The 26,220-nt window shown below is 60.7% G+C and overlaps 4 protein-coding genes and 1 long non-coding RNA gene across 12 annotated transcripts in view; 2 read left to right on the forward strand and 3 right to left on the reverse strand.

Annotated features, from left to right (window-relative positions):
* LOC134562853 (Fc receptor-like protein 4) overlaps nt 1-26,220 on the reverse strand; it is a 120,892-nt gene that overhangs the window by 83,035 nt on the left and 11,637 nt on the right. The window lies entirely within an intron of this gene.
* On the forward strand, nt 1,123-5,068 carry LOC134562832 (zinc finger protein OZF-like). 2 transcript variants are annotated; one of them, XM_063420383.1, is made up of 4 exons: nt 1,123-1,424; nt 1,819-1,916; nt 2,956-3,037; nt 3,215-5,068. In XM_063420383.1, exons 2-4 carry the CDS (start codon nt 1,830-1,832, stop codon nt 4,879-4,881), a joined length of 1,836 nt encoding a protein of 611 aa, XP_063276453.1. In that variant the 5' UTR covers nt 1,123-1,424; nt 1,819-1,829; the 3' UTR covers nt 4,882-5,068. The 2 variants fall into 2 exon arrangements, with proteins under 2 accessions (XP_063276453.1, XP_063276454.1); XM_063420384.1 differs by lacking the exon at nt 1,123-1,424 and having other exon boundaries at nt 1,839-1,916; nt 2,972-3,037.
* Nucleotides 1,923-3,111, reverse strand: LOC134562906 (uncharacterized). Its single transcript, XR_010083278.1, has 3 exons — nt 2,974-3,111; nt 2,434-2,520; nt 1,923-2,314 (listed from the first exon to the last, which is right to left on the reverse strand). It is a non-coding gene; the product is annotated as an uncharacterized LOC134562906 (long non-coding RNA).
* On the reverse strand, nt 12,075-18,143 carry LOC134562858 (high affinity immunoglobulin gamma Fc receptor I-like). 4 transcript variants are annotated; one of them, XM_063420467.1, is made up of 9 exons: nt 17,685-18,143; nt 17,029-17,049; nt 16,710-16,940; nt 16,193-16,477; nt 15,523-15,774; nt 14,899-15,195; nt 14,621-14,704; nt 14,109-14,130; nt 12,075-14,021 (listed from the first exon to the last, which is right to left on the reverse strand). In XM_063420467.1, the coding sequence occupies exons 1-9, from the start codon at nt 17,713-17,715 to the stop codon at nt 13,895-13,897; spliced, it is 1,350 nt and encodes a 449-aa protein (XP_063276537.1). In that variant the 5' UTR covers nt 17,716-18,143; the 3' UTR covers nt 12,075-13,894. The 4 variants fall into 4 exon arrangements, with proteins under 4 accessions (XP_063276537.1, XP_063276538.1, XP_063276535.1 ...); XM_063420468.1 differs by lacking the exon at nt 17,029-17,049; XM_063420465.1 differs by lacking the exons at nt 17,029-17,049; nt 17,685-18,143 and having other exon boundaries at nt 16,710-17,020.
* On the forward strand, nt 18,843-22,361 carry LOC134562835 (cilia- and flagella-associated protein 45-like). Of its 4 annotated transcripts, none has more exons than XM_063420388.1 (9): nt 18,843-19,274; nt 19,633-19,806; nt 19,949-20,127; nt 20,261-20,390; nt 20,635-20,781; nt 21,145-21,273; nt 21,485-21,678; nt 21,831-22,055; nt 22,148-22,361. In XM_063420388.1, the coding sequence occupies exons 1-9, from the start codon at nt 18,858-18,860 to the stop codon at nt 22,266-22,268; spliced, it is 1,716 nt and encodes a 571-aa protein (XP_063276458.1). In that variant the 5' UTR covers nt 18,843-18,857; the 3' UTR covers nt 22,269-22,361. The 4 variants fall into 4 exon arrangements, with proteins under 4 accessions (XP_063276458.1, XP_063276460.1, XP_063276459.1 ...); XM_063420390.1 differs by having other exon boundaries at nt 22,190-22,361; XM_063420389.1 differs by having other exon boundaries at nt 21,160-21,273.

The raw sequence follows: 26,220 nt of genomic DNA on the forward strand, positions 1-26,220 counted from the left end.
AGCTTCATGCACTGCTCCAGCTCCATCCCCTGTGGGAGGATCCACACTGGATGATCCCCAGTGAGCCCTGGTGGGCACAGCCCCGGTGATCCGTGGTGCCGGTGATCCATGTTGGGAAGATTCCTGCCTGGGGGCTCCACATCCTCCTGGCTCCCCAAGGCCTGGATTTTCTTTGCAGTTCTCTTTGTCCATTCAAAACACCCAAAACTGTGGTAAAAATAAAGATGCTGAACTAAGACAATGATGGGGAACATGGGGAGATCTTCCAGGGGATGTGGGGGATGCTGGGTGTGAGGGAATTGAGGGTTCTGGGCAGGGCCTTGGATGTTGCTCAGGGCTTTGGGCACCCCAGGCCCAGCAGCTCCAGCTGCACTGGGAGACCCTGGCAGATGTTCTGAGGCAGCTGATCAAGGACCCCGTGCCCTGAAACTGTCCCTATGTCCCCTCGTCCCGGATCCCGGTGTCCCCTGTCCAGGATCCCCCTGTCCCTGCTGTAACCCCCCTTGTCCCTCACCTCTTCCTCAGTCACCCCACTCCCAGTCCCATCCTGTTCCTAACCCAGTCCGGATCCCATCCCTGGTCCTGTTCTCGGTCCCTCTTCGGTATCTCTACTTCCATTCCCTGTTCCCATTCCCATTCCCTGTTCCCATTCCCTGTTCCCATTCCCATTCCCTATTCCCATTCCCATTCCCTGTTCCCATTCCCATTCCCTGTTCCCATTCCCATTCCCCATTCCCATTCCCTGTTCCCATTCCCGGTCCCCATTCCCATTCCCGGTCCCCATTCCCATTCCCCATTCCCATTCCCCGTCCCCATTCCCATTCCTGGTTCCCATTCCCATTCCCGGTCCCCATTCCCATTCCTGGTTCCCATTCCCATTCCCATTCCCATTCCCATTTCCATTCCCATTCCCATTCCCATTCCCACTCCTTGTCCCTCTCTCCCGACCCCGCCCCCATCGCTCCCCCCACCCCTCCCCGGACCGGGGAAACACCCCCCCTGCTCCCGCCCACCAATCACAGTTCGCCATCGCTCCTTTATTTGCATAACCACGCCCTTCGCCCCAGCCCCGCCCCTCGCCGCCTCCGGGCGCTGTTTGCTCCCAGTTCCCTCCCAGTGCTCCCACTAAGAGCCACACTGGGAGGGAAAGCGCTCCCGGTTCCTTCCCGCTGCTCTCACGATCGCTCCCGGCGCTCCCACGATCGCTCCCGGTGCCGCGCGGGGCGGGGCTGCTTTGGAACCGCCTCGGGGCAGAGCGCGGCTGCTTTTGGGTGTCGGCACCGCCCGGGCCGGGCTGGGAGCGGAGGAGGAGCGGGAGGAAGAGGAGGGACAGAGGAGGGGGAAAAGGAAAGGCAGGAGCGGCAGGAAGACGAGGAGGACGAAAAGGAGGAGCGCAGGAAACTTTCCCCCCTCGGACCCCGCAGGTGAGCGGGGAGAGCGGGATCGCCCCAAATCCATCGGGGGGGGGTCTCCAGGAGTGGGTTTTTTTCGGGGCAGGAGATGTTTGGATCTTGCAGGACCCCAAAGCCGAGCCGGGAATGGCCCTGGAGGGGTCTTGGGGGGTCCCACGTGGCGCTGGCCCGGTACCGGATCTCGGGTTTGGGGATCCCCGGGATTCCCGGAGCAGGGGGAGTGCAGAGGGGCGATCCCGGAGCCGGGGGACCCCGGCAGCCTGGAGGGGCTGGGGAGCCCGGAGATGAGCGGGGTGCGGGCCCCCCGAGGCTGAAAGGGGCGCTGACTTCTGCAGCTGCCCTTGGGCAGCGGCACTGAAATGCACAAGGGCTAACGCCGTTATTAATATTCGGCTCTTTATTACAGAGACCAGATGGATGGGGGAGCCTGACGGAGTCTTCCCGCCCTGTTGGAGCAATCCGGAGGAGCAGGAAGCCTCTCACCTCAGCACTCAGCTGCAAGCAGTAAGTGCTGAGTCCTTGTTCCTATAGGAACAGCTCGAAACTCTCTCTGGTCAACCCTGAGGATGCAGAGTGATGCTGGTTTGTTGTTGAAGTGCAAAGCAGACATCAGCTCTTTATCCTCATAGAAAAACCTTGAGAGTTTCTGTCTCAGGCACTTGAGCTGGCCCAATCCCATTCCAGTCAGACTCTTAATAAATTATGGCGAGTCTTTAAACCAGGCCAGGGAGTGCGTCCACTCCTTCCTGGGCCAGGGCACCATCGACTTCCCCTCCGATGCGTGCAGCTTCCCATCTTGGGGTGCTGTTCCTCTCAAAGAACCCTCCCAGGATTCACAGGGTCGGTTTTATTTGCATATACAAATGCATATGCATCCTTCCTGGTCACAGCAGAGGGTATTCCTGCCGGAAAAGGTTGTTACAGCCAATGACAGGGCCATTTAGACTTTAGCCGCTCTTTTTCACATTCTAATGAGGTAGGAGAACACCACAGGGCAGCTTCCCCTCATCCTCAAACTTACTGGGGTGTCAGGGCTACATCTCGCCTAGCCAGGAGGGGGCCCAGCAGCTCCCTAGGGGCAGCAGCATCACCCCAGTTATGGAGTTCCCTGCAAAAAACCCCATTTTTCTAAAAGGCTGGGTGAGGGCACGAATTCATGGGAGGAGGGGGTCGCATTCTGAGCAATTAGTAACTATTTAATAGCCTAATGGGTGCTCTGCATTTTCCTCTGTGGGGATGGGGTGGCCCTATGGGGCCCTGGACAGGGATGGCACAACCCCTCCCGACAGGGGTTTTACCCATCCCTGGGAAACTCTGGGGGGTTCCAGTGCCCCCCATTTGCTGTGTTCGGAGCCCGGCTGTTCCTGCCAGCAGCAGCTGTGCCTGTCAGGGCTACTGGTGTTCTGGAGAAATAACCCAGCCACATCCCAGGGCCACAGCAGCAACAGGGGCAGCCTTTGGAGCACTCACACCCACTGGGAATCCGTTCATAAAAGCACCATCAAACCCAACACACTCAGCCCCTGTTTTCCCCCCAAACTAGAATTTCCCATTCCCAGACCTCGGCCCGATGGAGGAAGAGGAGGCCACAAGGAAGAGGAAGATGTCCCGGGAGCCGCAGGCAGGTGAGGAGGAAGTCAGTGCCCCTTTCCCCCTCTCTCCTGCTCCATCTCCCAGCCCAGCCTGGCCCCGGCTGCAGGACAACCCCGCTGCCGACGCCGTCCTGCCAGGGATGGACTGAGGGGATCTCCTTCCCCTTCCCGCTGGCAAATCCCATCCTGTCCTTGTCCTTGCTCCCCCAGACACGGAGCTGAGCACGGAGCCCAGGGAGGACAAATCCCTGCAGCAGAACCTCGTGGGAGAGGCCGTTTGGAGCGGCTCCACGGCACAGGAATCCATCGGGGAGGAGAAGCCCCGGGGATCCCTCACGAGGAGGAGCTGCAAACACAGATCTCAGGGATCCGAGGAGGAAAGACCCACCCTGGGCCAGGGAGGCGGCCACAGCTCGGAGCTGGGTGTCCATGAGCAGCTTCAAGATGAGGAGAAGCCCCACAAGTGCTCAATGTGTGAGAAGAGCTTCAGGTGGAGATCCTACCTGATCTGCCACTGGAGAACCCACACGGGGGAACGGCCCTACAAGTGTGGGGTATGTGAGAAGAGCTTCAGCCGGAAATCCTACCTGATTGTCCACCAGAGGAGCCACACTGGGGAGAGGCCCTACGAGTGTGGGGAGTGTGGGAAGAGCTTCAGCAGGAAATCCAACCTGAACTCCCATTGGGGAATCCACACCAGGGAGAGGCCCTACAAGTGTGGGGTGTGTGAGAAGAGCTTCGGCCGGAGGGAACACCTGATCTGCCACTGGAGAATCCACACGGGGGAACGGCCCTACGAGTGTGGGGAGTGCGGGAAGAGCTTCAGCCAGAGCTCCCACCTCATTGCCCACAAGAGAAACCACACAGGGGAGAAACCCTATGAGTGTGACCAATGCAAGAAGAGGTTTCAGTCCAGCTCCAGTCTCCTCATTCACCAGCGGATTCACACGGATGAGAGGCCCTTCCGCTGCCCCGACTGCGGGGTGGGCTTCAACCAAAACTCCACCCTCCTCGCCCACCGACGCCTCCACACAGGGGAGAGGCCCTACGAGTGTGAGAAGTGTGGGAAGAACTTCAGCAGGAAATCCAACCTGATTATCCACCAGAGGAGCCACATGAGGGAACGGCCATACAAGTGTGGGGAGTGTGGGAAGAGCTTTACCCTGAGCTGCAACCTCATTGTGCACCAGAGGAGCCACACGGGGGAGAGGCCCTATGAGTGTGATCAATGCAAGAAGAGGTTTTCCACCAGCTCCCGTCTCATCAAGCACCAGCGGATCCACACGGATGAGAGGCCCTTCCTCTGCCCCAACTGCGGGATGGGCTTCATCGACAACTCAACTCTCGCCAACCACCAGCGCATCCACACCGGGGAACGGCCCTACGAGTGTGGGGTGTGTGGGAAGAGCTTCAGGCAGAGGTCTGCCCTGATTGTCCACCAGAGGAGCCACACAGGGGAGAGGCCCTACAAGTGTGGGCAGTGTGGGAAGAGCTTCAGACAGAGCAACAGCCTCATTGCCCACCAGAGGAGTCACACGGGGGAACGGCCCTACGAGTGTGGGGAGTGTGGGAAGAGGTTTAGCCAGAGCTCCAACCTGCTCAAACACCAGAGGAGCCACACAGGGGAGAGGCCCTATGAGTGTGATCAATGCAAGAAGAGGTTTCAGTCCCGCTCCAAACTCGTCATTCACCAGAGGATTCACACGGGTGAGAGGCCCTTCCACTGCCCCGACTGTGGGATGAGCTTCAATCAGATCGGCACCCTCGTCACCCACCGGCGCCTCCACACCGGGGAGAGGCCCTACGAGTGTGAGGAGTGTGGGAAGGGCTTCTCAAGGCGCTTTCTCTTGACCAGACACCAACAGAGTGAGCACTAAGGGAAGCCCTACGAGTTCCCCGAGTGCAGGATCCACGCTGGATGGTCCCCAGTGAGCCCCGGTGGGCAGAGCCCCGGTGATCCGTGGGGTCGGTGATCCGTGGTGGGAAGATTCCTGCCTGGGGGCTCCACATCCCTCTGGTTCCCCGTGGCCTGGATTTCCTTTTCAGTTCTCTTTGTCCTTTCAAAACACCCAAAACCAGGGTGAAAATAAAGATGTTGAACTAAGACAAGGACGGGGAACATGGGGAGATCTTCCAGGGGATGTGGGGGATGCTGGCTGTGAGAGAGTTGAGGGTTCCTGGCAGGGACTTGGGGGTTGCTCAGGGCTTTGGGCACCCCAGGCCAAGCGGCTCCGGCTGCTCTGGGAGACCCTGGCAGAGGTTCAGAGGCAGCTGATCAAGGACTCCCTTCCTTGGTCCCTATGTCCCCCCGTCCCTGTTCCCCTGTCGAGGATCCCACTCTCCCTGCTGTCACTCCCCTTGCCCCCTGCCAGTTCCTTTGTCACTCCACTCCTGGTCCCATCCTGCTCCCATCCCAGTCTCGATCCCATTCCTGGTCCCATTCCCAATCCCTGTCCCATTCCCGGTCCCAGTCCTATATTCCCTGTCCCCTTTCCCTCTCCCCATTCCCATTCCCAATCTCTTTCCCAGTCCCTGTCCCCATTCCCGGTCCCTGTTCCATATTCCCTGTCCCCATTCTCGGTCCCCCCGGTCCCCTCTCACTGGATGCTGCCACCATCGCTCCAGCCCTCCCCCAAGCCCTCATGTTACCATGGAAACACCGCGCTGTCTGTGGCCTGGTCTGTCCCGATGGCACAGAGACCCCTTCCATGGGGTCACACCCAGCGCACCAGGGGTCCTTGATCCCACAAACAGGGTCCCCCTGCACTGGGGTGCTCTGGGATGTCCCTGTGTGCAGGGGACGGGCTGTGGTCACACCAGGGGGTGTCCCATGGAGCTGAGCCTGGGTCACAGATCCTTCCTTCCATTCCCAATAAACCCATCCCACTTCAATCCACCTCCTACCATCCCGCATCCCTCAGGGCCTTGATTCTCTCAGGACCCCCCATTCCCCCCACACCCCATCCCTGGCACCCCATGCACTGACCCCAAATCCCTGGAGCCCACATTCTCCTGGGACTCCCCTCCCTGAGCCCCCCACTCCTGAGAACCTTGTGCCTCACCATATGCCCCCCAGCCTTGTCCCCACCCTGTCCCCACCCTGCCCACAGCCTGTCCCCAGCTTGTTGCCACCCTGCCCCCACCGAGGGCCACCTACTCGTGGGGATGAGACCTGACTTCACTTCTTTCCCCTTTGGCTGAGGAGCCGCCACACAGGGGACAGCAGCTCCCGGCAGCGAGTGACAGCCAGCCTGGATGGCCGGGGACACGGGGATGGCCGGGAAGGTGGCACTGCTCCTGTGGGGTGAGTGCCCCGGGCACGGGCCTGGCACCTCGGGGATGGGCCCTGGTGAGGCAGAGAGCGGTGGGGAGGGAGCACAGTGGGGCTGTGGGGTCCCCTGAGGTCGCCAAGATCAGCAGAGCCTGTGCCTGGAGGCCACCGGGGCTGTGGGGTGTCTGTGGGGACAGGAGAGGGGGGACAGGAATGTGAGGACAATAATGATGGGACAGGGATTTGGGACTGGTGGCGGTGACCTGTGCCAGCATGGGGTGGTTGTGGCGTCCCCACTTCTGCACTGTCTGCAGTGTCCCCATGTCCTGCCTGACCCTGGGGTGGCCACGGTGTCCCTGTCCTCGAGGGTCAGTGCCACAAAAGCAGAGTTTGTGGAAAGCCCCCACACTCCCTGTCCTCATGCCATTGTCCCCCTTGTGCCACCCCCACCCAGGCCTGTCCCCTCTCCCTTCCAGCCCAGACCCTCGGCCTCGCTGGTGAGTCCTCGGGAGGTGCCGTGTCCCCACCCCGGAGCAGGAGCAGGATGGGACACGTCCTGCTTGGTGGCCATCCTCAACACGGCCGTGTGGCACAGACAAGGAACGTGTGGGCCAGGGCACGAATGCTGCTCTGACCCCGGGGAGCACTGAAATGTGCAGGGGTGGCAGAGTCCCCACCAAAGCCAAGTCCCTCTGAGCCCTGGCAGGGCTGGTGCCTGTCTGCTGCCCCAGAGACCTGTGCCCGTGGGGGCTTCTCCCTCCACTGATATCACTGGTTTTGTTACCAATGCCAATTTTCATCCTATAGCCATCATTGGTCAGTGGAGTGAAGAATGCTTTGCACATTCTTCACTCTTCTTGCCCCATCGACCCAAAATGACAGAACCCATGTTTGTTTGAATTGATTGCTCATTTGATAATCAAATGCTGTCAACGGTCCTTGCAACTAATGGCAGCTGATCCTACAAAAATTATTCTTCCAGCACAGCAGGAAGATTTTGAATGGAGCTTTGTTAACAGCGCTTCCTTGCAAAGGACCAGCAAAACTTTTCAGGGAGGATTGCTCATCATCTGCCCAGTCATAAGTTATTACAATTGGCAAAATCAAGCAATTTGTCTCTGCGGCCAAAAAGTAGTTGGGTGTCGGTGCAAGGAGCCACCGTCTTCACTGACAGCTCAGGAAAAACAGGGAAAGCCGTTGTTTCCTGGAAAGATAGATCTGAGTGGAAGGTGCTAGAAGGCCAAGAGTCAGGCTCAGCCCAGCTGATTGAATTGAGGGCTGTTGCCGTGGCATTCCAGCGACCAGGCAGAGAATGCGGGACAGGGAATGGGACTGGAATGGGATCCAGACTGGGATGGGAGCAGGATGGGACCGGGAGTGCAGTGGGAACAGGCAGGGGGCAAGGGGACAGCAGAGAGAGGGGGATCCTTGATCAAGAGGACACCGGGAACTGGGATGAGGGGACACAGGGACAGTTCCAGGGCAGGGGGTCCTTGATCAGCTGCCCCAGAACCTCTGCCAGGGTCTCCCAGCGCAGCCGGAGCTGCTCAGCCTGGGGTCATCAAAGCCCTGAGCAACCCCCAAGCCCCTGCCCAGAACCCACAACTCCCTCGCACCCAACATCCCCCACATCCCCTGGAAGATCTGCCCATGTTCCCCGTCCTTGTCTTAGTTCAGCATCTTTATTTTTACCGCAGTTTTGGGTGTTTTGAAAGGACAAAGAGAACTGCAGAGAAAATCCAGGCCACGGGGAGCCAGAGAGATGTGGAGCCCCGAGGCAGGAATCTTCCCAACACGGATCACCAGCACCACGGATCACCGGGGCTCTGCCCAGCGGGGCGCACTGGGGATCGTCCAGTGAGGATCCTGCCATGGGGGATGAAGCTGGAGCAGCGCACAAAGCTCTTCCTGCACTCGGGGCACTCACAGGGTTTCCCTCAGTGCTCACTCCGTTGGTGTTGGGTCAAGCCAGAGCTCCAGGAGAAGCTCTTCCCACACTCCCCACACTCGTAAGGCCTCTCCCCTGTGTGGATGCGCTGGTGCCTGACGAGGTTGGGGTTGTGCTTGAAGCCCTTCCCGCAGTCAGGGCAGCGGAAGGGCCTCTCATCCGTGTGAATCCTCTGGTGCACGAGGAGAGTGCCACTGGTGTGAAACCTCTTCCTGCATTGATCACACTCATAGGGCCTCTCCCCAGTGTGGCTCCTCTGGTGATTGACCAGTTTAGAGCTCTGGCTGAAGCTCTTCCCACACTCCCCACACTCGTAGGGCCGTTCCCCCGAATGGCCCCTCTGGTGGACAATCAGGTTGGAGCTCTGGCTGAAGCTCTTCCCACACTCCCCACACTTGTAGGGCCTCTCCCCGGTGTGGATGCGCTGGTGCCTGACGAGGGAGGAGTTGTCACTGAAGGCCATCTCACATTCGGGGCAGCAGAAGGGCCTCTCATCGCTGTGAGTCCGCAGGTGCTTGCAGAGACAGGCGTTGGTGGAAAACCTCTTCCTGCACTGATCACACTCGTAGGGCCTCTCCCCTGTGTGGCTCCTCTGGTGGGCAGTCAGGGCAGACCTCTGCCTGAAGTTCTTCCCACACACCCCACATTCGTAGGGCCGTTCCCCTGTGTGGATTCCCCAGTGGCAGATCAGGTTAGATTTCCGGCTGAAGCTCTTCCCACACTTCTCACACTCGTAGGGCTTCGCCCCTGTGTGGTTTTTCCTGTGGGCAATCAGGTGGGAGCTCTGCCTGAAGCTCTTCCCGCACTCCCCACACTCGTAGGGCCGTTCTCCTGTATGGATGACAAAGTGGCGGGTCAGGTGGTATCTCTGGCTGAAGCTCTTCTCACACACTGAGCACTTGTGGGGCTTCTCCCCATCGTGAAGCTGCTCATGGACCCCAAGCTCTGAGCTCTGTCCACCTTCCTGTCCCAGGGTGGGTCTTTCCTCCTCGGATCCCTGAGATCTGCGTTTGCAGCTCCTCCTCGTGAGGGATCTCCGGGGCTTTTCCTCCCCGATGGATTCCTGTGCCGTGGAGCTGCTCCAAACAGCTTCTCCCACGAGGTTCTGCTGCAGGGATTTGTCCTCCCTGGGCTCCGTGTTCAGTTCCGTGTCTGGGGGAGCAAGGACAAGGACAGGATGGGATTTGCCAGCGGGAAGGGGAAGGAGGTCCCTTCAGTCCATCCCCGGCAGGACGGCGTCAGCAGCGGGGTTGTCCTGCAGCCGGGACCAGGCTGGGCTGGGAGATGGAGCAGGAGAGGGGGAAAGGGGCACTGACTTCCTCCTCACCTGCCTGTGGCTCCCGGGACATCTTCCTCTTCCTCGTGGCCTCCTCCTCCTCCATCAGGCCAAGGTCTGGGAATGGGAAATCCTGGTTTGGGGGGGAAAACAGGGGCTGAGTGCTGAGGTGAGAGGCTTCCTGCTCCTCCAGATTGCTCCAACAGGGTGGGAAGACTCCGTCAGGCTCCCCCATCCATCTGATCTCTCTAATAAAGAGCTGAATATTAACAACGGGGTTATTAGCCCGTTATTAATATTCATTAATGAATATTAATGAACAATGTGAGCCCTTATTCATTTCAGTGCCGCTGCCCAAGGGCAGATGCAGAAGTCAGCGCCCCTTTCAGCCTCGGGGGGGCCCGCACCCCGCTCATCTCCGGGCTCCGGGATCGCCCCTCTGCGCTCTCCCCGCTCCGGGAATCCCGGGGATCGCCAAACCCGATATCGCCCCTATGCCCGCCGGACCGAACCATCGCCACGTGGGACCCCCCAAGACCCCTCCAGGGCCATTTCCGGCTCGGCTTTGGGGTCCTGCAAGATCCAAACACCCCCTGCCCCAAAAAAAAAAAACCCTCCTGGAGAACCCCCCGATGGATTTGGGGCGATCCCGCTCTCCCCGCTCACCTGAGGGGTCCGGAGGAGGGAAACTTCCTCGCGCTCCTCCTTTTCGTCCTCCTCGTCTTCCTGCCGCTCCTGCCTTTCCTCTTCCCCCTCCTCTGTCCCTCCTCTTCCTCCCGCTCCTCCTCCGCTCCCAGCCCGGCCCGGGCGGTGCCGACACCCAAAAGCAGCCGCGCTCTGCCCCGAGGCGGTTCCAAAGCGGCCCCGCCCCGCGCGGCACCGGGAGCGATCCTGGGAGCGCCGGGAGCGATCGTGAGAGCAGCGGGAAGGAACCGGGAGCGCTTTCCCTCCCAGTGTGGCTCTTAGTGGGAGCACTGGGAGGGAACTGGGAGCAAACAGCGCCCGGAGGCGGCTGCGGCCGGCGAGGGGCGGGGCCGAGCCAGGGAATGAGACTGGGAATGGGATCCGAACTGGGATGGGGGCAGGATGGGACCAAGAGTGGGGTGACAGAGGAACAAGTGGGAAGCAAGGGGGGGGACTGGGGACAGGGGGATCCTGGACAGAGGACACCGGGAACTGGGACGGGGCGGGACACAGGGACAGTTCTAGGACACGGGGTCCTTGATCAACTGCCTCTGAACCTCTGCCAGGGTCTCCCAGAGCAGCCGGAGCCGCTCGGCCTGGGGTGCCCAAAGCCCTGAGCAACCCTCAAGTTCCTGCCCAGAACCCTCAATTCCCTCACACCCAGCATCCCCCACATCCCCTGGAAGATCCCCCCATGTTCCCCATCATTGTCTTAGTTCAACATCTTTATTTTCACCCTGGTTTTGGGTGTTTTGAAAGGACAAAGAGAACTGCAAAGAAAATCCAGGCCATGGGGAGCCAGAGGGATGTGGAGCCCCCAGGCAGGACTCTTCCCAATACAGATCACCAGTACCACGGGTCACTGGGAGGGTGATTGCAGAGCCTCTGGGGGCATGGGGGTTGAAAGGAACCAATCTGATTTTCATTTATGTCTCAACATACACTATGCATGAGGTGAAAAATTGCTCCAGAGGCTGTAAATGTGCTGGGAATTCTGTCCCGGGGAGGCTTCACGAAACAGCCGATCAGGGGAGAGAAACTTCCATGAGTGGGCTGTGAGCGTGGGACAGATGCCTCAATGCCCTGGAAAAACATCAGGGAAAAATGCCCAGGAAATCACACTATGGGAGGAGCCATAGCAAATAAAAGCAGTTACCTGTGACACAACAGGAGCCATTTTGCTTTGGGTTTCTTGGAGGGATCAGAGGCTTGCTCAAACAGTCAGCTTCGCTCTCATCCCCCCATCTCCTCCTTCTGCGGTCCTTCTTCCCTGTCCGCACCCGTTCTTCCCTGCTTCGCTGCTTCTGGGAGGCAGCTCGTTCCTGTGACAACCTGGTGCTCCACTGCTTCCCCAGCCTGGTGCTCCACTGTTCCCCAGCCTGGTGCTCCACTGCTTCCCCAGCCTGGTGCTCCACTGTTCCCCAGCCTGGTGCTCCACTGCTTCCCCAGCCTGGTGCTCCACTGCTTCCCCAGCCTGGTGCTCCAGCACTTCCCCAGCCTGGTGCTCCACTGCTTCCCCAGCCTGGTGCTCCACTGCTTCCCCAGCCTGGTGCTCCATTGCTTCCCCAGCCTGGTGCTCCACTGTTCCCCAGCCTGGTGCTCCAGCAGTTCCCCAGCCTGGTGCTCCACTGTTTCCCCAGCCTGATCCTCCAGTTTCCCCAGCCTGGTGCTCCACTCCTTCCCCAGCCTGGTGCTCCAGTTTCCCCAGCCTGCTGCTCCAGTTTCCCCAGCCTGCTGCTCCAGCACTTCCCCACTGGAGCGGTTGCTGCCCGCCCCCAGCCGTGGCTGCTGCCACCAGGGTTTCCCTCATTGTCTGCTGTTATGAGATTTCCTAGTTTGCTGAGCATTCATATTAAGTAAAGGTTTCTCACCTTCTCATGCTCGTTTCAGGAAAACAACAGTTACGTTTTGTAAACATTATCATTGTTTTCACATTCTTATTCTTGGAGAGGAATGACTGTGTGACAGTCCCTTTGACCAATGTGGCTGAGATGTAGGAATACCACTCTCCAACCCATGAGCGCCTTGCTAAAAGTATATAATAAGAAGTAATAAACAAAGCGGAGAGATTCTGCCTGCTGCTTCTACTCTCCCAAATTCTTGGCTCCGTGTGTCTTTTTGAGGGAAGCTCACAGCGACAGTTTGCCACAACCTGGTGCTCCAGCACTTCCCCAAAGGAGCGGAGGCTGCCTGCACGCACCCCCTGCCTCTGCCGTGGTGCCTGTGGTGCCTGCCTGCAGCAAGGACCCTGCTGCACCACAGCAGCAGCCCCTGCAGCAAGGACCCTGCTGCACCACAGCAGCAGCCCCTGCAGCAAGGACCCTGCTGCACCACAGCAGCAGCCCCTGCAGCAAGGACCCTGCTGCACCACAGCAGCAGCCCCTGCAGCCAGCCCATAGCCCCAGCCCTGCAGCACCAGCCTGCAGCCAGCCCACAGCCGTCGCTGATGCCAGAAACACGGAGGTGCTGACACTTGGAAATCGCACCCAGCCACTCACAAAGGCCACAAGGGCTCGCCACAAGCGCGCTCCATCTGCTGAGCTCATGCCAACAGGGACACTACTTTTGAAGCTTTGAGAAAAGCTAAGGTTACAGTTAACAATAGATGTTGCTGATTTAGTTGAAATGAATAGATAAGCTTTGCTGAAATCACTTAAAAGTTAGAAGATGGTTAAAAGAAACCGGATTTAAGATAAGCTACCCCAGATTTAGTAACTCATTGCTTGTCAAACAGAGAAACTAATCAATACAACACCAGACCTCCTGTTTCCAGAAACCCACTGAAATAGTCCTGGAAAACAGGAAACAGGGAGTTCTATTAGCCATCAATCACATCTGCATTGAAAAGGTTTAAAGTTTAGAATGAGGAGAGCTCGTTTTACTTTCTCCTTTTGGTGACCAGTCCTCACAAAAGGACCACCGACCCATTTCAGGGAACAAACTACCCATGCTTAATTGCCTTGTTGTCAATTAGCACACAGAGCGGAGAAGAGGAAGTGACAGGGGTATGAATATGCATTTGTATTTTGTGTATTCAACATTTCTGTAAATAAATTTTGCAATTACCTGTGATCTTTGCAGTGCCCATTAGGGAGCATCGCAATAAACATACACTTCCTAACTTTAACTGTTAGAGAGTCTTTTGTCCGTCACAGTTGAATATTAATAATAGATTGATATTAATATTTTAATAAATCAAGAGCACCTGGTGTTCTTGCAGTAACGCTGTCCCTGTCTTCTCTTTCTCTCTCTGTCTCTCTTTTTCCCTCTCTACTCTCTCTTCTAATCCCCCTTTGTAAGAACACTTACACACCTTTATCAACAAACAGTTCTCAGATATAATATTGCCATGTTTCTGTTTCATTTTCATTTGAGAAACTGATCAGAAAGAATCCTCCCTGACTGCTTCTTTTACAGGGGGATGGAACAGGGGGAGTGGGAGGGGGAATGGGGAACCCCTGGGTGTGCTGCAAGCACTGCGGGGAGAGGATGGGGAGGTCACTGAGGGCACTCAGAGCACTGGGATGAGGGTTTGGGAGCCCCAGCAGGTACTGGGAAGGGGATGGGGGAGCCCCTGGGGGTACTGGGAGAGGAAATGGGGAGCACAGGGTGTCCTGACTCATCACCACCTCCCTTGGAAGGATGGACAACCACTGGAGCCATGGTGGGAGCACCCCCAGTGTTGCCCAGCGCCTCCTGCTTCCCAGGGTGTCACAGCTTCTGTTGTAGATGTTCATAGATGTCACTGGGTTCCCATGGTTGCCCGTGTGGCCCTTTCAGCTCCATGTAGATCGTCTGAGGATCGTCCCCGGGGGGTGCCAAGGAATCTGGGGGAGTCCTGTGGGAATAAGGGGGGGTGTGGAAGGGGATGGGAGGTCCTGGGGGTGTGGGTAAAAGGTGTATCATGGCTGGAGGCTGCACTCACCTTTCCTGGTGCTTCCTGGCATCTGCAAAGGAAAACTGGAGGGGTGACTTTGGAGTCCCCACCAGTGCCTGGGTCCCTCATCCCTCCTTTCATCCCTCCCTGGGTCACCCACACCTTCCCATGTCCCTCTCAGGTCCCCCCATCTTTGCCTGGGTGGGCCACGAAAATCCTGAACCACCACCAGGTCCTCAACTCCCCCCAGGTCCCCCCAGAATCCCTGATGCCCCCCAAAAACCCTGAACAACCACTTCCCCCAGCACCCTGAGCCCCCAGAACCCAGAGCCTGGCAGGGAATGGGAGCCTCTGAATTCCCCAAAAACCCCTGATAGAACCCCCAACATCCCTGCACGACCCTGCAACCCCTCCCCAGACACCCCAGGGCCCCAAGCCAAGGTCACTACTGGGGGCTCAGCCCCTCCCAAGTCAGGGGCTGTGTGTGCCATCCTATGGCTCCTGTGTTCTGGGGGCCTTCCCACCACTCTCCAGGACCCCCATCCCCCATTGTCACCCACCCATGAGTTGCCACCAGTGCAAGGCCACGATGATACCCATGAGCAGGACCAGGAACAACAGGGACCCGATGACCCCTGCGGCCACTGCAGGAAATAGAGGGAAACACTCTGGGGTCACCAGAGTCACCCCAGAGGTTCTGCAGTCCCAGAGACCTCAGGAGTTCCCCTCCTGTGCCCTGTTCCATTTGTGTCACTGCCAGGGACAGAGTGGGGGGTGAACCTGAGTTGTCTGTGACTCGGGTGTCTCAGACTCACACAGGAACCCTGTGTGTCCCCACCTGTGTTCCAGTGTCCCCACGGTGTCACCTCCAGGGCCAGCTTGGGGCTGAGTGCCCGGAACACGCTGTGGTCATCCAGCTGGTTGGTGGCCACGCACTGGTAGGTGCCCGAATGTGTCACATTGACATTCCCAAGCTCCAGGACAGGACCCCGGGCCACCTCCTCCCCATTGTGCAGCCAGGTGAAGGTGACAGGGGCTGAGCCCACCTGCACCGAGCAGTGCAGGGTCATGGGGTCACCTGAGTGCACCTGGTGTGACAGAGGACCAGGGGTGATGGTGGCATTGGCCACGGGCACTGTGGGGACACAGACAGGGTTGAGACCAGGAGGAGGGGTTGGCACCCGGTGTGGGGGCAGGGGAATGGGAGGAGGAAGTGTCAGATGTGGGATGAGGGAGTCTGTGCATGGTGGCACCTGGGGACAGAGGGAGCCTTTCACCCAGGACTGTGACTCACAGTGGTGTTCACCAGTCACCCACTGGGGATGCTGTGGGTGAGGGCAGCCAGAGCCAGAGGTCCCCGTCACCCCGGAGTGTGACCTGCAGTGGTGGGGCTGTGACCTGGGTTGGGGGATGCTGTGCTCAGGGTCACCCCCACCCTGAGTGTCCCGTTCACCTGACTCACAGTGAGGGGCTCTTGGCCAAATGTCCCCATTGCTGGCCTGGCACTCGTAGTGGACACTGTGCTTGTCCCCAGTGTGGTGCAGCTCCAGGTGGGAGCCAGTGCCCAGCGGTTCCCCTGAACCCCCCCGGTGCCAGGTGAAGGACAGGGGACCTGTCCCTGCGGCCACCGTGCAGCTCAGCACCAGGCGGTCCCCCAGGGCCACCTGTGCCCCGCGGGGCTGTGCCCACAGGGACACCCGCAAGAGAAGAACCCCTGCAAGGGGACATGGGTGGGATGGGGGATCTGTGAGGGGTGGGAAATATGGAGAGTATGAGGGGGTTGGAGGGGACCCCATTGAGGGAGAAGTGGACCCAGGGAGGGATGTGGGGCGGCTCAGAGAGGAGTGGGAGGAGCTGACAGAGGGACTGGGGGAAGCAGGGAGGGGTGGAAGCAAGTCAGGTAGGGAAGGGAGAGCAGAGGATGGAGCTGGGAACTCAGAAGGGCTGTAGGATGCCAGGTAGGGATGGGGAGACCTGGAGAGGGGACCCAGGCAAAGACGGGGGGACTCGAGAGGGACATGGGAATGTGTGGGTGACCCAGGGAGGGATGAAAGGAGGGACGAAGGACCCAGGCACTGGTCAGGGAAAGCTGGGAAGATGCTGGGGTTTCCCATCCCCATTCCTGCATTCACCATGTGCTGTCACTGTCGCTGTCACTGTCACTGCCACCGGCGCTGACATCTCCCACCACGGTGACGGTGGAAAGTTCACCCGGCCCCCGCAGTGATAGTGGCCGCTGTGGTGCAGCTGAAGGGGGGACAGGGACAGCTCGGTCCCATTGAGGGGCCCCACCAGATCCTTCCCCTCGTGGTAAAATCGTACTCCAGTGACCGTGCCGTCCTTCCAGCCCCGGCAGCGCAGTGTCACCGTGTCCCCCTCCAGCAGCACACGAGCCGGCACCTGCAGCACCAGCCAGTCTGGGGGACAGGAAGGATCTCTCACATCTGGGGTGTCTGAGGGATCCTAAAAGCCTTGGGAGGCACCAGGGGTCCCCCATTGCAACAGGGGGTCTCCATGCCCTGGAATGCTCTGGGATGTCCCCGTGTGCAGGGGACGGGCTCTGGTCACACCAAGGGGTGACCCATGGAGCGGAGCCCACCCAGAGCCCTCAGGGACCCCGGGGGTGCCAGGGCACACATCACCTCTCACCATTTAAGACATAGATGGGGGGGCTGGGCCCTGTGCCAGGTCTGTCACACGTGTAGGTGCCACTCTCTGTGACAGTGAAGTGGCTGGGTCCCTTCTTCCACCACCGCTGCCTGTCCTTGTACCAGGTGGTGGCACCGGTGGTCCCCGAGCCCCAGCAAGTCACTGTCACCTGGTCCCACAGCACCGCCGGCCTCCAGGGCGGGTCCACCAGGAGCTGGGTGGTCCGGGCGCCTGCGGGTGACAGGGGACACCAGCCTGCCAGGGCCACCACGGGGCTGGGGACAGCAGGGCAGTGACACGGCATCCCCCGAGGACTCACCAGCGAGGCCGAGGGTCTGGGCTGGAAGGGAGAAGGGACAGGGCTGGGTGGGGGTAGCACTGTAGGGACAGCGGCACCTGGGGACAGGCTGTGGGTTTTGTCCCCAAAGTGACTGGTCCTCATGAGAAAGTGCTCAGGGATGGTCCCCAAAAGGTCTGGAGAGACCTGTCTGTGTCACAGGTGCCCACATGCCACATCCCTGTGGCATGGACACCTGAGGGACAGGGATACTTCAACCACCTCAGGCTGAGGTGGGGCATGGAGACACTATGAACACCCTGAGTGTGGGGACAGCACAGAGACTCCGTACTGCCACAGGTCACCTCCACCAGCCCCATGGCACCTGTCCCCACGGCCCATCCGCAAGGGGCTCGTCCCTTTATCCCTGTCCCTTTATCCCTACCCTGCCAATGTCAGCTGCCCCACAGCTCAACGTGCCTGTCATGATATCCTCGTCCCCAGATTTCAGTCCCCCTATTCCTGTCCTCCCCTTCCTGTCCGCACAGCCACCCCACAATCCTGGTCACACCCAGGGCTCCATGCCCATGCACTGTCTCTGCTGGCCTTGGGGACCTCAGGGGACCCCCAGCCCCCCTGTGCCCCCTCCCCTCCCCACCGCTCTCTGCCTCACCAGGGCCCACCCTCAGGGCACTCACCCCACAGGAGCAGTGCCACCTTCCCGGCCATCCTGCCACCTTCCTGGCCACCCAGGCTGGCTGTCACTCGCTGCCAGGCCCCCCTGTCCCCTGGGTGGTGGCTCTTTGGCCAAAGAGGAAGGAAGTGAGGTACCCATTTGTAGGCGGCACTTGGTGGGGGCAGAGAGAGGGGAGAGGCTGGGGAGAGGCCGTGGGCTGCAGCTCTGCCCCAGGCTGGGGCCCTTCCCCTCTCGGGAACCGCTCCAGTGGGGGCTTCCCACGGGCTCACAGCACCCTTCAGGCATCCCCTGCTCGGCCGGGGGCTCCTGCAGGGCTGCAGGAGGGGTCTCTGCTCCCCGGGGACCCCCACGGGCTCCCCTCGTGCCCCTCCCTCCTCCCTGCAGGGCTGTTCCTCGGGCTCCTCTCGGCTGCAGTAATTCCATCTCTGCCATTCTGTGGATTTGCCCTAAGCAGCTCTGGGGGCTTATGAACCAACACCCCTCCACCAACACCCCTCCCCATCCCCCATCCCCGATCCTCCATCATCCGCTCCAGGGCACCCCGCTGTTGGTGGCGCTGCCATGGCAACAGTCAGTCCCGACATGTCGCAGCAGTGGCTCGGGGCGCGCTGTCACAATGGGTTCGGACACATCCCCGCGGCCGGTCCCGTCTCGTTGTGCCAGTCGGCCCCGGGACACCGTCACACCTCCCGCGCTCCGCGCCAGCGCCGGCACCGGCAGCGCGATGGCAGCCGCGACCGCCGGCTCAGGATCCCGCTCCCCTCGTCCTGGAGACTCCTCCCGGGGGTCCCGCCTGCCCCCACGGCCGCAGCTTTCCTCACGGGGATTGAAGCCCCTCCTTGCCAAGGTCTCCACCCGCGGGTTCTCAGGCGGGATAGGGGTCTCCCCATGACCCCCAGCCCCTCTTCGGGGCACGTCCCGACCGAGGGTCCGGAGCTCCCCCTGGGATCAGCACGGCGAGCTCTGAGTGCGGGAGTTTCAGGATCCCTCACATCGTCCTTTCCCGCAGGGCACGGGATCCAGCAGCCCCATCGTGATCCTTCAGGAAGCGCCCAAGCACCCTGAACTGCTGCTCCCCGTCACATACGAACCAAAGATCACCAGAATCATCACCAAGGATCACGATCAGAACCTCATGTAAGGGTTTGGTCAAGCTCTGAGGGGTTTTGGGGGAATGGGTGTCAGTGCAGCGTCCCCAAATCTCTGGGGAGCAGGGATTGGCAGTGTGCCCTGGCCACCCCCGGGATCCTGCACCCTGCACCCCTGGTGCCACTTTCACCACACTTTCCCTTCCTGCCTCGCCCCCAAAACAGGAGAGCCGGGTGCCCACAGCCTCCCCAGCGCTTCCCACATTGCTCTGGGCTGGCTTGGGGCCGAGTGGGCAGCTCGGGGAGCACAGGGAGCTCTGGGGGGCTCCGTGCCACTGAGCTCTGTCCCTGTGCTCCCCAGGGCTCCCCAGGAGCAGCCTCAGCCATGTCTCATCATTGGGGAGAAGGAATACGAGAGGATCAAGGAATCAGCTCAAGCCCCAGCTGAGGTGGAGGACTGGGACAGGCTGAAGACCCTGAGAGCCAGACAGGACGCTGCTTTCGTAGGCATCTCCTCTCCTGCTCCCTCTTTTCCTGCTCCCCAGCCAGGCTCTAGGGGTGGTGGCTTCACCAAGGGGGTCCCTTGTGTCCCTCATCTTTTGGGGGGCACAGGGAAGGCTGCAGAGCTCGAGGCTCCACTGAGAGCTGGGCAGCATCCCTGGAACTGTGCCCAGTGCTTGAAGCCTTCCAAGGGCACAGAGTGCCTGCCCAGAGCTGTGGGAAGGGGGGCCCGTGGCCGTGCCAGGGCCCCGGGAGCCCCTCATGTCCCCGCTCTGTGCCGGGAATGCGGCACCTGAAGCGCGACCCCTGCCAGCCCTCAGGAGGGCGCCCAGGATTGGGCAGCGCTCTCTGTCCCCGCAGGAAACCCTGAAAAAGGCCCAGCTGGAGGAGCAGAGAAAGGCAGAGCTGGAGGAGCAGGGGGACCGTGGGAGAGCCCTGCAGGAGGAGCAGGAGCAGCAGGAGAAGCAGAAGCTGCTGCAGCGGGCGGCGAGGATGAGGCTGGAGCAGGATGAAGAAATCCGGCAGCTGAACGCGGTGGGGCCAGCGCTGCTGCTGTCACCGGGCACTGCCCGAGCCTCCCCTGCCCCTCGTGCTCCTCTTCCTCTCCTCCCCGTGCCCTCCCTGCCCCCTGTGCCCCACTGCGGCTCCAGCTCACAGACCCCTCTTGTCCCCACAGCTGTTCCTCGATGCCAAGTGCAACATGATCCGGGACAAGCAGGTCCTGGAGAAGCAGCTGATCCACAAGGAGCTGGCGGAGGAGGAGAGGCGCCTGGACAGGATGATGGAAATGGAGCGGGACAGGGGCAGGGAGGCCCAGGAGGAGCTGGAGCGCCTCAGGAAGCAGGAGCTGCTGAGGTGGGCAGAAGGCTCCCCCTTCCCCACGGAGCCGCCCAGCCCATTCCAGCCACACCAGCCCCGTCCACGGCAGCGCTGCCACCATGGGAAGCAGGATAGAGCCAGAGGGAACCTTCTGCTCTCGTATCCCCAGAGCCAGGCAGGACATTGTGAAACAGATGGAGCAGAACGCAGAGGAGAGGGCACTGAGGGCTGAGAAGAAATTCCAGGAGGGCCAGAAGCTGCTGGAGCGCCTGGAGCAGATGAAGAGGGAGGATCGGAAGGTGGGAGCAGGGAGCAGGGAGCAGGGCTGTGCAGGGGGGTCTCCACCTGGCTGGAAATGGTCTGGCAGGGCTGCATCAGCCACACTCCAGGAGTGGGGACAGCAGCCAGCAGGATCAGGGCTGTGGCCCCACAGGGACTTTGTGGCATCTCTGGGACATGACCCAAAGCCTGCCCGCCCTGAGGGAGGAGGAGGAGGAAGGAGCACTGGGCCTGGTGGCCTCCAACCCTGCGTGGCATTTCCAGGCCTGGGAGCAGAAACAGGAGAAAAAAAGGCAAATCCATGCTGAAATTCGACGTTTCAATGTGGAGAGCCAGAGGCTGAAGGATCAAGAGCAGGAGCGGGAGAGGCTGGAGGACGAGCGGGTGCTGGAGCAGCAGCGGCAGAAGGCTGTAAGGGCAGGGCAGGGGCTGCAGGAGCTGCCCTGGGGCTCTGTCCCATCCCAGGGCTCTGTCCCATCCCTGGGGCTCTGTCCCACCCCGGGGCTCTGTCCCATCCCAGGGTTCTGTCCCTCCCCAGGGCTCTGTGCCACCCTAGGGCTCTGTCCCACCCCTGGGCTCTGTCGCACCCTGGGGCTCTGTCCCACACCCTGGGGCTCTGTCCCACACCGGGGCTCTGTCCCACCCCGGGGTTCTGTCCCACCCCTGGGCTCTGTCGCACCCTGGGGCTCTGTCCCACCCCGGGGCTCTGTCCCACCCCTGGGCTCTGTCGCACCCTGGGGCTCTGTCCCACCCCGGGGCTCTGTCCCACCCCAGGGGCTCTCCCCACAGGAGCGTGAGGCAGCCTGGGAGGCAGAGCAGGAACAACTGCGCCTGGAGAAGGAGAAGGAGCTGGCGCGGCTCAGGGCCGAGCAGGAGCGGGCACAGGACTGGCAGGCAGAGATGGTGAGTGGCCCAGGCACAGATGCCACGCTCCCCTGCCACCGTCCCTGTCCCCAGCCTGGCACAGAGGCAGCGCCTGGGTGTGGGGGGTCTGCAGGAGCAGCCCCCAGACCCGGGGGATGTCCTGGAGCAGTGCCAGCAGTGCCAGAGCCACGGCCAGGGGCTGCCAAGGCTGCCCCAGAGGGAAGCCCAGCCCTGTGCCCTGCTTGGGCAGGACGCTCTGAGGGCCAAGAGGAACCAGGAGGCGGCAGAGCGGGAGTGGCGCCGGCAGGAGCTGCAGAGGGCACGGAGGAAGGCCGAGCTGGAGCAGCAGCTGAGGCAGGAGCGGCTGCAGCAGGTGGCCCAGAAGGAGCAGTACCTGGCCATGCAGGTGCAGCAGGACCGCCAGGAATTCCAGAGGGTGCTCAGGTGAGGCCCACGCCACCGAGGGATGGCTGAGGCAGCGGCTGGGGGGCTCCCAGTTCCTGCCGGTGGCTCCGGGGGCTCCAGTGCCAGCCCAGGCGCCGTGCCAGGCACAGGGGTCACGGCAGGGTCCCCGAGCCAGCCTGGCTCTCCCACAGGGCCCAGCAGGAGCAGCTGGAGCGGGAGAAGCTGGAGCAGGAGCAGAGGGAGCTGCGGCAGCGCGCCCACGCCGAGTGTCTGCGGCAGCAGATCCGGGAGCTGCAGCAGCAGCAGCAGCGGGAGCGGGCAGCCGTCCTGGAGGAGGGCCGGCGGCAGCGGCAGGAGCTCCAGCAGCGCCGCCAGCGCCTCGCCCAGCTCCGCCAGCAGAAGCTGCAGGAGTTCAGGTCAGGAGCTGCCCGTGCTGCTCTCCTGGGCTCCCTGAGCCCTTCCTGGTGTCCCAGCCTGGGCCACCTCCCAGCTCCCTCTGCATCCTCAGTGCCGGATCCACTGGGAGCCTCATGGATTGTTCCCTCTGCAGAGCTGCCGGAATGCCCGAAAAGTACTGTGCCCAGGTGGAGCGCAAAGCCCAGAGCCAGGCTGGCACTGCCCGTTCCTAGGCCCAGCCCTACAAGGAACCAGCTCCAATTCCCCACCGATTTGGGGCTCCATTTGCATTGACCAAAATTTCCAATAAACGATGTGTTTGAGAAGATGGTGGTGTCTGTCCTCCCCTGGCCTCAGGGCTGTTGGGGAGGAGCTGCTCACGGAGCTGCAGGAGCCTTGAGGTTTCCATCTGTAATTGATGTAGTGGGTTAATTCGTGTTTTTAGGGACTAGAACACGTTGAAATCATGGTTTGGTAAAATGTAAAATACATTGTAACTTAAATTCCAGCCAGCCATGGAATTAAGGAATTCCTAGGACAGCACAACCCAGTAACCACCATTTAGGGGGACACAATAAGGTGATGAGATTGGCATCAGAAAGAAAGACACATTAAGATAAATCCTCCCGTGGGCAGCAGAGCCATCAGAGCCCCATCATAGCCTGGATCTCTGGAGAAGAACGCCCTTCCATTCACAAACCTGGGTTTCCATTCACCCACGGGAAGCCTGAAATTGGCACCTCTCCCTACCCGAGGAAAATCTTTTCAACTGACCAAGGACGACTATGAATACAAATAACCAGTCTCGGGAACAAAGAGACTGTGGGGAAATCTTGTGCTGGGGGCAAAATAAAGTGTATAAAACCTGAGCCCCAAACGAGGACAATTTGTGAACTTTTGTGGGGGCTGCAGTGTGCCAGATACTGCGTCCCTGTTCACCCGTTGACAAACCTGGGTCATTGTCAACATAACTCTGTTGGGGGTTTTTACTGAAATTCTGTAATTTAATTTTTCAATAAACCAAATCATATTTTCAATTGGACTTTTGGACTGGCATTTATAACACATCCAAGTGGTGTAGGGGAGAGGGCAGGATGGTCCTCAGGTGTTGTGGACAGAGGAGGGGGACAGTCAGGGGGGGTCACGAGGGTTTCATCTGGAGGCTATTTTTTGTCTCCTGGCTCCCGGTGCTGAGAGCCTGTGGGGTGTGGAGGGATGGGGTGGTTGTTGGGGGGTCTGCACCCTCCTCAGCTGATGCTCACCCCACGTCACCCCCCCACTGTCACCACCATGGGGGCTTCTCACGCATGGGAGGGTCTTGGAGGGCTCTGGGGGATGGGGAGGGGATGAGTCGCACTTAAAATTTTAAAAAGGCAATTGAGGGCTCCCAAACTGGGTGGTTGTAGAGGGGACAGGGCACCTCCCAAGCTGTGACACTCCAGAGGTCACTGTGTCCCACCAGGGAGACTGGGGGTGGGCAGGGCCCCCCAGGAAAAGGGCACGTTCCACTCCTGGGACAGTGACACCCCCCTCCCTCAAGAACTGCCATCTGCCAGGACAGGACCCACCCAGCCAGGATGGGGCACCCCTGGGATCCCCCGAGGACGTGTCACCCCCAGAAGAGAGACCCCCAACAAAAAAGGAGCTCCTTGGATGTGTCCCCACAGAACAGAACTGTCCCCCCCACCCACATCTGACTCTCAGCACAAACGGCCTCTTCCTTCTGCTGCAGGAAACATGAAGTGAAAGTGTTGGCAGAGCACAGCTGGACACCCCCAGCCCCCCCCGGAACCTTCTGGGAGCCTTCCGTGATGCCCCCTCACCCCAGGGGGCCTGCACTGGAGCCTGAGTGTCCCCAAAATCTGAGACACCCAGGGAAGGAGCTGTGTCCCCTGTGCCCACCCAGCCACTGCCCATCCCTGGGACTCCCATTCCACTGGGAACCCAAACATGGGACCCCAGTTCTTTAGGGACCCCCTCCCCAGATCCCCATCCTGGGGCTCTCACTCCTCAGCACCTCCGCTGCCCAGGATCCACCTTCCCCTCATGCCATCCCATGGGCTCCCATTCCCCCAGGACCCTGACTGCCACGGGCCCCCGTTCAGCTGGCACCCCCAACTTGGGGACCTGCACCCCCCCAAAGTCCCTGGGGCCCATGCTCTGCTGGGAGCCCCATTCTTGGGCCACCCACCCATGAGGACCCCCATTCCCAGGCATCCTGATCTCCTGGGTTCCCTTTCTCAGGATCCCCATTCTCTGAACCCCCATTCCCTCGGGACAATGCTCCCCATTGCGGGGCTATCCCGTTCCCTGGGACACCCAACCTTACCCTCCCCACATTCCCTGACTGCCCCACTCCTGGGAACACCCTGTCCCCTCACCGTGTCCCCACCCTGCCCCCTCAATGTGCCACCAACACGTGGAGATGAGACGTGGCCTCGCTTCCTTCCCCCCTGGCCGAAGAGCCACCACCCAGGGGACAGCAGCTCCTGGCAGCGAGTGACAGCCAGCCTGGATGGCCGGGGACACGGGCATGGCTGGGAAGGTGGCACTGCTCCTGTGGGGTGAGTGCCCCGGGCACAGGCCTGACACCCTGGGGATGGGCCCTGGTGAGGCAGAGAGCGGTGGGGAGGGGGCACAGAGGGGCTGCGGAGTCCCCTGAGGTCCCCAAGGCCAGCAGGGCCAGTGCATGGAGGTGACCGAGTGGCTTTGGGGACAGGAATGGGAGGACAGGAATGTAGCAGCTGGGATGTGGGAATGGGATGCAGCAAGAGGAATGGAGGGAAGGGGTTGTGAGGAATGGAAGGTGGGGACAGGAGTGTGGGAACAGGAACAGGGGGACAGGAACAGGGGGACAGGGATGTGGCTACAGGCACCTTGGAGCTCGGGCATCTGTGGGGACAGGGACACAGGGATGCAGGGACAGGGACAAGGGCCACGTGCCATGCAGATGGGCTGTGGGGACAGGAGCCATAGGAATGGGATCATGGGCACAGGGCCATGGAGATGTGGCTGTGGGGACAGGTGCCATGGGGCTGGTGAGGACGACCAGTGCCAGCATCGAGTGTCTGTGGAGTGGCCATGCCCTGCATCCACCCGAGTGCCCACCCTGTCACCATCCAAAGGGAATCTGCTCCCAACAGATGTGGCTGTGGGCAGCTGTGAAACAGACACATCCCCTGGCCTCTCCAGACCTGTTGGGAACAATCCCTGGGCACTTTCCTGACAAAACTAAAGGGGACAGTTTGAGGACAGTCCCCACACCCCACCCTCGTATGCCACTGTCCCTGCAGGGCCACCACCACCCAGCCCTGTCCCTTCTCCCTTCCAGCACAGACCCTTGGCCTCGCTGGTGAGTCCTCGGGGGATGCCGTGTCCCTGCCCCGCTGTCCCCAGCCCCGGGGTGCCCCTGACAGGCTGGTGTCCCCTGTCACCTGCAGGTGACCAGACCACCCAGCTCCTGGTGGACCCCCCTGGACACCAGCAGTGCAGTGGGACCGGGTGAGACTGACCTGCCGGGGCTTGGGGACCGCCAGTGCCACCACCTGGTACAAGGACGGGCAGCAGTGGGGGCAGAACAGAGGAGACCACGTCACCGTCACCGAGAATGGCACGTACACGTGTGACAGACCTGGCACCAGGCTGAGCCCCACCCGTGACAGTCTTAGATGGTGAGGGGGGTGTGGGTCCCCAGAGTGGCACTTGCTGGACACCGAGCGCTCTGGGTGGGCTCCGCTCCATGGGTCACCCCCTGGTGTGACCAGAGCCTGTCCCCTGCACACGGGGACATTCCAGAGCATCCCAGTGCAGGGAGACCCTGTTTGTGGAACTGGGGACCCTTGGTGCACTGGGTGTGACCCCATGGGGGGGTCCCCGTGAAAATGGAAGTCCCCCAGTGTGACAGGACCCCCTTGTCCCACAGCCCCGTTGGTGCTGCAGGTGCCAGCACGGCCACTGCTGGAGGGGGACACGGTGACACTGCACTGCCAGTGCAGGAGGGACTCGTTGGTCACCGGGGTGCAATTCTACCTTGGAGACGAGGAGGCGAGGGGGTCCCTTAAAGGGACAGAGCTGTCCCTGTCCCCTCTGCAGCTGAACCACAGCAGCTGCTACCGCTGCAAGGGCTGGGTGAACTCCGGGGTATCACGGGTGTGGCAGGAGTCGGTGCTGGTGACAGTGCACGGT

Source organism: Prinia subflava, chromosome 31, assembly GCF_021018805.1.
Source record: "Prinia subflava isolate CZ2003 ecotype Zambia chromosome 31, Cam_Psub_1.2, whole genome shotgun sequence".
Classification (NCBI taxonomy): Eukaryota; Metazoa; Chordata; class Aves; order Passeriformes; family Cisticolidae; genus Prinia; species Prinia subflava.